Source organism: Tachypleus tridentatus, chromosome 6 (assembly GCF_004210375.1).
Source record: "Tachypleus tridentatus isolate NWPU-2018 chromosome 6, ASM421037v1, whole genome shotgun sequence".
Lineage (NCBI taxonomy): Eukaryota > Metazoa > Arthropoda > Merostomata > Xiphosura > Limulidae > Tachypleus > Tachypleus tridentatus.
The window spans coordinates 42,873,992-42,886,136 of record NC_134830.1 but is presented as its reverse complement, the minus strand read 5'-3'; the positions used below and the strand labels follow the sequence as shown (position 1 = coordinate 42,886,136).

The window sequence follows — 12,145 nt, the reverse complement described above, 5'->3', positions numbered from 1 at the left end:
TGGGTGTTAACACTTTTATTGATGAAGAGAGAACAACGTTTGACCTTCCTGAAGATGACCTAAAAGGGTCGAAAGGGTCGTGGGTTTAGGGTATTCTCCATTGAGCCAGAATTTCATTAGTTATATTTATGTTATTTTGCTTAATGTTTCACTTTATGTTTAAGTTTGTTGTGTTTGAGCGTTCGTGTGTTCTTCGTATGATTTGAGTTATTGTTCATATGTTTTGTATGATTTGAGTTATTGTTCATATGTTTTGTATGATTTGAGTTATTGTTCATATGTTTTGTATGATTTGAGTTATTGTTCATATGTTTTGTATGATTTGAGTTATTGTTCATATGTTTTGTATGATTTGAGTTATTGTTCATATGTTTTGTATGATTTGAGTTATTGTTGCATATGTTTTGTATGATTTGAGTTATTGTTGCATATGTTTTGTATGATTTGAGTTATTGTTCATATGTTTTGTAGATTTGTGTTGGTCTCTTGAGATTTGGTGCTCTTATTTGTGTTCTCTTTGTGTCCTGATTTTGTACGCGTGACTTAAATCGATTTGATACTATGTTGTGATTTGTTAAAGTTCTTACCAACGTGCTCGTCTGCACTTCTGAAGCGAAAGACCAGAGGTGAGATAGCTAAACAACAACACCTACCATCAACTCATGAGCTACTCTAATTCGAATAGTTGGATTTGAAGACACTCTTATAATGCACCCCAAATAATGGAGCATGTTTTTTATTTTTCAATGGCAGTGGCAAGGAGCGAACATGGAACCTTAAATCTACGGTCAAATACGCTACTTGACCGCGCTCGTTATTGTGAAACTCATTGTATAGATCAATTTAATAACGTGGAAAATAACACAACACTTATGTGATGCGTTATGATAACATCATGGTCATCGTGTGTGGCATCCATGGGTATAAAAACGTCATCCTAACAACAGTCAAGTGGTTTGCATTCAAAACCCGTCATGGCCAAGCGCGTGAGGCGTGCGACTCGTAATCCGAGGGTCGCGGGTTCGCGCCCACGTCGCGCTAAACATGCTCGCCCTCCCAGCCGTGGGGGTGTATAATGTGACGGTCAATCCCACTATTCCTTGGTAAAAGAGTAGCCCAAGAGTTGGCGGTGGGTGGTGATGACTAGCTGCCTTCCCTCTAGTCTTACACTGCTAAATTAGGGACGGCTAGCACAGATAGCCCTCGAGTAGCTTTATGCGAAATTCCAAAACAAACAAACAAATTCAAAACCCGCAGACATTCTTGATTTGCCTTGATAATATATTTAAAGAGTTATAAGTTGTATATTAGGGTTCAGAAGTATATAAAATTAATTTATGCACTCTTACGTCATATACATGTGGATTTATAATAATTTACACCCGCTAAAATGTGCTCGAAAATATAAATAGAAACAGTAATTGAAGGAGGTGGGTGTATGTAAATGTGTACTTTCTTATAGTAAAGCCACATCGGGTTATCGGCTGAGTCCACTGAGGGGAATCGAACCTCTGGTTTTAGTGTTGCTAATCCGTAGACTTATCACAATACCAGTGGAAGACGGGAGAAACACCATTGATCTGAGATACCATGAAAAACATTTTCAACTGTTCTTTCTTAATGTGAGCAGTTTCTCTTAACATTCATGAGCAACTTGCCTAATCATTTTTTTTATTCGAGTAATTGCTAAAACTTCAACACGGAACAAAAATTAAATATATTCCCTTTGGACTAACTAACTGTACTTCTTCTGAAATAACTACGAAAATTGTAAGACTTGTAAAAGTGAAGTAAAACTAAAGGAATCTAGGATGCAGAATATGATGAGTACACATTGTCCACTAAGATATATAACTTCTTAAAATGAACTTTATAGAACATGACAAATTGGACATTCTTTTATCCGCTACGTTCTAACCCTTGACACCAATTGTCAGTAATGGATATCCAAGTCTTTCAAAAGAGTTGTGCAATAGAAGATACAGTAGATTAGTTACCAAAGTTGATAAAAGGATAACAAAATGTAGTAGATTAGTAACTTAAAGTGTTGAAGCATATAAGCTAGGTATTAGAGGTCCTCTTTGCATCGTCTTAGTTTATAAGCTTGTACTTGAAATCTCCTTTAAAATAAGTAAAAATTCTGTGAAAATTCTTCTAAATCAAATTAATTACAAAATAACTATAACTCAATTGTAAAACAGTTGTTTCAGGTAATTTTAACTGATACTAATAACGACGAATTAAGAATCTCTTTACATGAATTTTAGCATGCCTACTTATTTTTGTGTTTATAATATTTGTGGGGGGCAATAAAATTATCGCTAAATTACTTCCATGTCAAGATTTTGATCACTTCAAAGGTATTGCCAAATGCTTCCAGAAGGTTGAGCTGATTTATTTGCGAGAAAATTAATGGGTATTTGTTTTATATTATGCACCACTTCTATTGAGATGTTTTATTATGTGGTAAGGGAACAATAACAACACAACATTAGACGAAGATCATATATTTTTGGGCGAAATAAGACAGTCAATAAAAAAAAACATCTTACCTGAACATTGCATGATATGTACATCTTTGAAGGTCCAGTACAAGGCTTGGTATTATTGCTAAATTAAAGAAAAACGTACAATTAAAAATCAAATGACAGCAAATAAAACTACTTTTATTAAAAGATGTAATGAACGATTTTAAAGCTATTTTGTGACAATAAAACCAACCGATTTTTACAATTCCATAAATACAGTTCAATATATTTCTATTTAATTATATTCAGGATTATATTTCAAAACGTTTTTGTGAAAGTGTTTCACATCTGGTTAACATCATTGTAAATAGGATATAGGAGGCGTGAACTTGCTGGAATTATTCCCTCATTCCAAGACTGCATCAAGTCCCTGTCACACCAAACATGTTCGCCCTTTCAGCCGTGGGGCGTTATAGTGAGACAGCTGATAGAGATGTTCTTATTTTAAAACACTAAACAATAACAATATTTCGACCTCCTTAGGTCTTCATTTTGTTAAGAATGAGAATTGAAAAAGTGATCATTATTGACAGAATAACCTCAGAAAATACCAACATGTTAATTATGCAAAGAAATTAAAGGAAACAAATGACAAATTAAAGAAGTTTTTGTAATGCTAGAACGTAAACAAAACCTACATTAAACCAACACAAAGGAACAATTTTGTACCAATACCAATTATTCCTTAATGTAAACTACCGTATGTAACGCACCCCGCTAGCACAGCGGTATGTCTCCGGATTTACAACACTACAATCAGGGGTTCGATTCCCCTGGGTGGGCTCAGTAGATAGCCTGATGTGGCTTTGCAATAAGAAAAAACACAAACACCCTATGTAATATATATAAATATTTATAACTCCACCTACAAGCTTCCCCCTATCATTACTGACGTCTCCACTTCTTTCAAATTTCATTCCTAACTAGATGACGACCTGACGTGATCGAAACATTGTTAATCATTTTGAATAAAATTTTGCATATCCATATCAATTGTTTACGATATATAAAATAAAGAATTAGTAAGACATTGTAAACTGTGGTAGCAAGTTTTACTTGAAAACAAAGTAATTACATTAATTTTAGATTAAATAAAATAGGACAAATCCCTAAAGCTTTGGAAAGAAACACCTGTCTTCTGAGGAGATAATTTTTACCCATGTGTTAAAAACACTAACATTGTATCGTGTTTTTTTTTCTTTTGTGAGATTTATGTGTCTCCTGCGGAGGTAATTTTTACCCATGAAGAATTTGTTTGTTTGTTTGTTTGTTTTAAATTTCGCACAAAGCTACTCGAGGGCTATCTGTGCTAGCTGTCCCTAATTTTGCAGTGTAAGACTAGAGGGAAGGCAGCTAGTCATCACGACCCACCGCCAACTCTTGGGGGTACTCTTTACCAACGAATAGTGGGATTGATCGTCACATTATAACGCCCCCACGGCTGAAAGGGCGAGCATGTTTGGCGCGAAGGGGATGCGAACCCGCGACCCTCAGATTACGAGTCGCATGCCTTAACACGCTTGGCCATGCCGGGCCGGCCCATGAAGAAAGTAGGTCCGCTTGTTAAAAACACTAACATTGTATGATGTATTTTTTCCTTTTGTGAGATTTATGTGTCTCCTGCGGAGGTAATTTTTACCCATGAGGAAAGTAGGTTCGCTTGTTAAAAACACTAGCATTGTATAGTGTTTGTTTTTTCGTGTGTGAGAGAACTGCTAATTTTTTTCTTACGTATTTTTATTATTACGAATATTTTAAAAATTGGCTAGTTTTTATAAATACATCGTCAATCAATTTATATAAAAATCTAAATCTGCTTGTGTTACAGATTAGAAATATCTATTGACCTACGTAAAGAATGAAAATGTTAGAAGTTTTGTGGACCGAATACAGTTTCAAATCTTTGCTTTTTAAATATTATTAAAATACCCATCAAACACTGGAATGTCCCAAACGTATTCAGCTTCTAAAGCTACAGAAAGAAACTTTTAGATATCCATATTTATTTACAGAGAGTTTCGAATGAGATTTTTTTCTTAATCTTGTGCTGAACAGGATCAAAGAAAGTTAATGACACAGGATACGGTAAGAGACACGTCAAATGTGGCTTATACGTTTTACTACAAAATAACACATGGTTTTGTTTCAGAGGTCAACACTTTCACAACACACGAAGTGATCCCTCATGTATTCGCACAGCTGTAAACAATCAGTTATGGTTATGACGTCACAGGGAACTTTGTGTGAGATTGATGAAGAAAACAATAGCAGTACATAAACCGCGATATAGGCAGTATATATAGATATAGATATATATTAACTGCATGCTACTGTGTGAGGTTAACGATCATGAAGAAATATGACTAATTTTTGTTTCTAATTTAGAACAGCAGTAAAGCCAGAAATATAGTGACAGCAGTTGCAAGAAGCCACTTGGTGACATCTAATATAAAATATAGAATTAAAGAAGGGACCATCTTGTCAATGTGATATTGAGTATTAATTTTGGAGTATTAGAATATTTCTTCTTGTTTTTTACTTGATACGCTTTTGACAACGGATCACTTTATTCAACGAAAATCGGGCTCTATACGTTATAATTAAGAAGTACTTTTATTATTTAACACTAGATGACAGAACACATAAAATAATCTTTATTTCTCAAAACCGAGTGGTAGTTGGTAGTCAACTTTCAAACATGATATAAATGTCTTGAAGAATGATAAATACGGAGATTGTAAAGAAATTAAAAACAATTTTGGACAAAGAGCATTTTATCGGTAAAACATATATAACCTTAGTAACAAAAAACATTGTAATCATATGCAAGAAAACCTTCAAGACTATACAGATTTTTATTTTTTCTAGGCCTTCGGATATTGTCGAGTGCTAAAATGGAAAAGATAGCCCATACAATATATTTCCTTTCTGCCATACAGCCCAGCATGACCAAGTTGTTAAGGCACTCGACTCGTAATCTGAGGGTCCCGGGGTTTGAATCCCCATCACATAGAAGATGCTCTCCCTTTTGAGCCATGGAAGCGTTATAATGTTACGATCAATCCCATTATTTGTTGGTAAAAGAGTAGCAGAGTTGGCGGTGGGAGATAATGACTAGTTGCCTTCCCTCTAGTCTTATACTGTTAAATTAGAGAAGGCTAGCGCAGATAGTCCTCGTGTAGCTTTGCGTGAAATTCGAAACAAACCAAATCTTTCTGTCGTAGTGAATGATTGGAAATTAATACAACTATTAATTAAACAGAGCACCACGTAGAAGAAGACCAGAACCACTACATTAATGGATTTGTGAGAATTCCTCCCTGGAGGTTCACCAGAACAAGTTAGTTTACCTTTGTTCTCCACAATGAGATGCAGAGAGGTCTGAAAAACCTGTTGTGGGCTGCCAATAACAACTTACTAAGTCAAGGAAAATTTTTGTCATTTTTCCAGAATAAATGGGAGTGTGGCCCAACATTGCCAAATGATTAGGGCGCTCGACACGTAATATGAGGGTCGCGGGTTCAAATCTCCGTCACACCAAACATGCTTGCCCTTTCAACCATGGGGGCGTCATATGTGACGGTCAATCCTACTATTCGTTGATAAAAGAGTAGTTCAAGAGTTGGCAGTTGGTAAGGCGTTATAATGTGACGATCAATCCCACTATTCATTGGTAAAAGAGTAGCCCACGAGTTGGCAGTGTGTGGTGATGACTAGCTGTCTTCCCTCTAATCTTACACTGCTAAGCTAGGGACGGCTAGCACAGATAGCCCTCGGGCAGCTTTGCGCGAAATAAAAAAAAACAAAAAACAAAAATAAACTTTCTGTGTTAACCCGAGCCATGTATAGTTTGCCTTGGGGATATAATCTGTAAGTTAATATCATCCAAAGGTCACTCTAACTTCAGAGTTTAGATGGTCTCACGTCCATACACATTTATGTATACATAATAGCGTGTTTGTAAAGTGAAAAATGGCTCAATAAACATTAACTTAACGTCGTAAAAAAGGAAAGTAATATATTTTTATATTTAATAGCTTATCCAAATTACACGTAGTTCGTGACACTTATCTTCCTAAAAGTGATAGCCTATTGGCCTTTGTATCTAAAAAAAATGTTAATTATTGTTTGATACATCCATGAAACCAAGCTTTATGTAAAGAACTGTTGTCCTATTTTTAAGTAAAAACAAAGTTATTGCTACAGTTGTTTCGTGATACATAGTTTCATATGAAATCTTATTATTTCAGAGAGGAATGGATTTCGTCAGCTCTCAAATCCAAAAATATAAATTAAACAAAGATTAAAAAAGAAGAAGAAATGTAATGTATAGGATATACTTTGTTTGTTTTTTTAATTTCGCGCAAAACTACCGAGGGCTATCTGCACTAGCCGTCCATAATTTTGCAGTGTAAGACTAGAGAGAAGGCAGCTAGTCATCACCACCCACCACCAACTCTTGGGCTAGTCTTTTACCAACGAATAGTGGGATTGACCATCACATTATAACGCCCCCATGGCTGAAAGGGCGAGAATGTTTGGTGCGACGGGGATACGAACCCGCGGCCCTCAGATTACGAATCGCACACCTTAACCCACCTGGCCGTATATAATATAGATAAATAAAAGTTTATATGGATGTCTCACCTATCGCTTAGGCACTTTCTTGTAAAAAGAGATATTCCTCCACCACATGTTCTAGAACATCCACTGCTTTCTGTCCAGTTACTCCACCGACCGTAATCCTCCGACGAAATTTGTGTTCCCAAATTTTCATTTTCAAATGAAAAAGGGAGATTACGTTGACGTTTGTAGCGCTCATGTCGTAAATTCTAAAAGTAAACAAGTTACAGTTTCAATAGTCTAATTATCAGGGTATAATATTTAAGATATTAGTTCGAATTATAAACCGCAGCTTATACAATGATCTAGCCAATTACAGAAAACACAGTTTATCTGAGGTTTTCACAGATTTGTAATGTAAATATGCCAGACTAAATTCTACACTTGTTCGTTCATCTCAGAGAAAAAGCTTCGATATACTTCATAATATCGTTCTTTCCCTAACATGTTTACAGAAATATTATTTAAATATTAATATTTTATGATTAAGTAATCTTTAGAGTAATATATATTATATACAGTTTTATGACAGTGTAAATAGACTAGTGTTGTTACCATTTAAGACACATAAGAATATCGAGTGTGTCATCCGTTAGGCTCTTTATTAAATATCAGTAATACCACAGAATTGTTTCGCAAGTTGTTGCATGAAGTTAAATACAATTATAAAATATTTTTATAAAACAATTTGACTATATGGAATAAATCGTCTCAAGAATACTTACTTTAACTACCGAAAAAAACCCTGTAGTGGCGCCCTTTATTTCGGAGCTGGCGATGCCACCAGTTGCATGGCGTTATAAAGTTGACGTGCAACCTTCTCTGTGGTCAATAGTTTAAAATTAAGTTTGTTTGTTTGTTTTTCAATTTCGTGCAAAGCTACGCGAGGGCTATCTGCGCTAGGCGTCCCTAGTTTAGCAGTGTAAGATTAGAGAGAAGGCAGCTAGTCATCACCACCCATCGCCAACTCTCGGACTACTCTTTTATAAACGAATAGTAGAATTGACCTCACCTTTATAACGCCCCCACGGCTGAAAGGGCCGGCATGTTTGGTGTGATGGGGATTGAAATACGCTTCCTCAGATTGTCATCCAAGCACCCTAACCACCTGGCCATGCTAGGCCATTAGGTGAAAGATAACAGTGGTTATGTCATAATTACAGTTATCAAAATCTCTTACACCAGCCTTGACCAGGTGGTTAAGGCACTCGACTCGTAATCTCAGGGTCGCGGGTCCGGATCGCTGTCACACAAACCTTTTCGCCCTTTCAGCCGTGGGGGCGTTATAATGGCACAGTCAATCCCACTATTCGTTGGTAAAAGAGTAGCCCAAAAGTTGGCGGTAGGTGGTGATGACTAATGCCTTCCCTCTAGTCTCACACTGCTAAATTAGAGACAGCTAGCGCAGATAGCCCTCGTGTAGCTTTGCACGAAATTCAAAAACAAACAAACAAAACAAGTCCCCTCCCTCGCTTAATAAATATACTTCTTTGCGTAATCTGATGGGCTAATAATCTACTAACGAATTGTGGTATCGATTCGCCACATTATAACGCCTTCAAGGCTGTAAAGTTAAATATGTTCGGTAAGGGGATCTAACCTGCGACCCACAGATTGTAAATCAAGTGCTGTAGCCACCATACCATGCGAGGCCCTAAACCAAGCCTATAATACTAAAATCTTTCTTTCTCTCCAAACTGTTTTACGTCATATCACTGAAAATGTTTTAAAAATATTTATTTCAAAGTCAGAATATTTTGTATTATTATTTATGCATTTGTCTTCTTTGTATGGAATGAAGTCTAAAAAAATATAAATTCTACAAATAGACATTATTCAACGAGATATTTAAAGTAACACACTAAGTGTAATGCTGGTTCGTTACCTACTGTAATGACAACGACAAAAAGTTTGTTATTAAGTGTTAGGAATTGGTTCACCAAAGATAGTTAAGGATTTCTGTGTGTATTAAATTTATCAGTACTCAAAGATTATTTACTAACTATTTTACAAAAAAAAACACAACGTTAAGAATTATGATTTATAATAGTTTTTACCTGTTTTATCAGATCTCAATTTGTGCTTCCGAGTTTGGTAGAAATATTTTTAAAATGTATTGTTTCAGTTTGTCTGTATGCTCGTTGTGTTTATAAAATGTTTGCAAAAAGTTTCACAAACTCGGTATGTGGAGAAACTCTAGTTTGAAAACTTTTTTATCTATTACACGGTTACTATATGGTTATGTCGGCACGTTCTAACTAGTCCTTTTTTTTCAATTTAATGGATTATTGCGACTGAAACAACTAGTAAAACATAAAGTCACGTGAAGTAAAAAATGTGAAGCATAGGAACAGTGGCGCCTTTTAAACCACGCGTATGGAATCAGAAACACATCTGTCTCCAGCTGTGTTCTAGCACTCTGTCTATACTTCAAATTGAGTATGCATTTAAATGTTTAACCTTGTTTTTATTACCACATTTAAATCACACGAAATCCTTGTATGCAATGCGGAATCATTATAATTTTTAAAAGGTTTAAAATAGCTTTACAATTTTTTGTTGTTGTTGTTACGTAAGTAGAAAGTGATCATAGAATCCAACAAGGTGATATAAACTTTCCTATAGTAATTTATGTATTGTTTTGTACTTATTTATGTAGTTTGAAAGATCTAGAATACATTTATGTATACGAATGCTTAAATAGCCACGCGTATAGGTTGTTAACTTAGTTCTTTTCTCGATAAGAATCCTTAATTTGAAAATTAAACAGTATTTCTTAATTTTAAATATTGTTACAAAAACGTTTTCATCAGCTTAAAATTTACAGTTTAAACATTTTATTCTGGTAATCTAATTATGAAATGTGTGTTGAGTTTGAAGTGAATTAAGCAACTTTTCAGACGATTATGACAAAAGAAAGTGCCAGATATTAAAACATATAGACAAACAAAACTAAAGGGTCATGAGCGAGCTACGATGGGCGATCAAGCAACCACCAACCAACCAGTGCTATGGCGGTATGTTGCGGATTTATAAAGTTAGATACCGGATTTCAATACCCGTGGTGGGTAGATCACAGATACCCCATTGTGCAACTTTGTGCTTAACTTCAAACAAACTATGAAACAAGTGACCACCCTTGTCTGCAAAGTCTGACGGTCCAACTATTTCCTTATTTTACAAATAAACACTTGAATATTCGTAAATTACTTGAATTATTTATGTAAAAGAAAAAACTCTGTTGTTTTGGAAAAACACCTTCTCCTTACTCTATAGTGATAACTAAACCTCTGAAATAGATTCCTGTGAGTGTAGGGGTACAATGTCATTAGGCTTAACCTTTACTAGTGAGTTTTACGTGTCAAAAAATTAGAAACGTAAAGAACAGATATGGATTTTTCAATCACATAAAATGATATGTGAAACTATTACTCACTATCTGCATCATGCTATGAGAAGGTAGAAGTTCCTCATAAAACATAAACTACCAATTACTAATGAGGTGATGAGTGAAACTTATTCATAAGTCTGGCAGGCCCAGCATAGACCGATGGTTAAGGCGCTCGACGCGTATTCTGAGTGCTCTAACTTTAGTTCACAATTATTAAGATACTGTTACTAACATTGAAGCTGTATGTAACTTATTACCGAAAAACATCCCAAAAGAATACAGCATGGTAATATATTGTTTCAATGGTACACACATGCACGTAAATGACAGCCAGTGATTAAAACAACTAATATATTATTATCTACAGAGTTGTTTAAATGTAGTATAATTTAACAATTAATAATTACTCTGTACGTAGATAATACAGTACTTTACTCTCACAAAACATACATATTTATGGTAATTCAGGCCTAGCTTCACATGTAGTGTTACAACAGAATGGTGATTTGTTGACTTTTCATCTGAATGTTTGTTGATTTTATGTGAACAACCATACAACTGTTTAAGTTATATTTCATGCAAAATTGCATCCATACTTAATCTAAGACCACCTATTTTTTTTAAATACGTTTTCTGGGGGACATGCCCCAGTACCTCCTAGCATTAACATGTTTTGCATGCTGATTGCGCTTTGCACAATTTTTGTTGCCTATTGACTTCACAAAATAGAAATCTTTCTTTAAACATTCTGCGTACGGGACTATAGCCGTCACTAAAGTTAATAATGATGAAAATAACCGAGTAAGTACTGAACGGCGCGTTGCGTCAGCGCTCGAGCATGCTATAAGTTTTAAAATATCCAATTTTCAAACAGTCTCTTCTTTAAAGCTGAGAAACGGAAGAACATGTATTTAATGTTTCTACTATGGTAAAATATGTCGGGACGATTATATTACGCTGAGGGACTTACATGGATATTCTTGGAGAGTTTCCAAATTTTGTCGGATTCGATTCCCCAAGATTCTATTTTGAGCTAGTTTCATATGCTCGATATTTGACCTACTTTACCCAGAGTTATTATTAAATATTTTAAGCGTTATCTGTTTCAAAGAATTTTTGTTATACGTGCTCTAACGTCCCTTGGAGTAATTCTTTCAGTTCAAAGAGTGTGTGAAGAATATGGTCTTTTCATACCAAACCTTTCATATGCGCATATGCTTTTTTATAACCGAAAGCTTAGATTAATATTAGACAAACATTTTTATTAACTCTTAAGATCAAAATTGTTTCTTGAAACGATTCTTAAATGCTTCTTTTTTTTTTAGGTCGACAAACATTTTTTTCTGAATCGTTCTATTTATTAATTTTGTGCCAAGAAGTTAAAAAATATTTTGAATGTATTTTGTTACAAAGCAGTAGTACTTGGTAATAATTCATGATAAATGGGGTAATCCTCATCTACTCAGGATTATTTAAAAATACCTTTTCACAGATAACACAAACCTGTAAGTGTGAAAGTTGTTTCGATTTTTTTTACAAATTTGAAAGAATAAAACTCTTATTTAGATCAAATTATTATTTTGTTTACCACAACGAGCATTTT

General features: G+C 34.8%; 1 protein-coding gene across 2 annotated transcripts in view; it reads right to left on the bottom strand.

Annotated features, from left to right (window-relative positions):
• The window catches only part of LOC143252338 (papilin-like), a 91,661-nt gene that overhangs the window by 58,439 nt on the left and 21,077 nt on the right, over positions 1-12,145 (bottom strand). For both annotated transcript variants that reach the window (XM_076504314.1, XM_076504315.1), the window contains exons 3-4: positions 7,176-7,360; positions 2,553-2,610 (exon numbers count right to left, since the gene is read on the bottom strand). In XM_076504314.1, the coding sequence (XP_076360429.1) occupies positions 2,553-2,610; positions 7,176-7,360 (243 nt within the window). The remainder of the gene's footprint in view (positions 1-2,552; positions 2,611-7,175; positions 7,361-12,145) is intronic.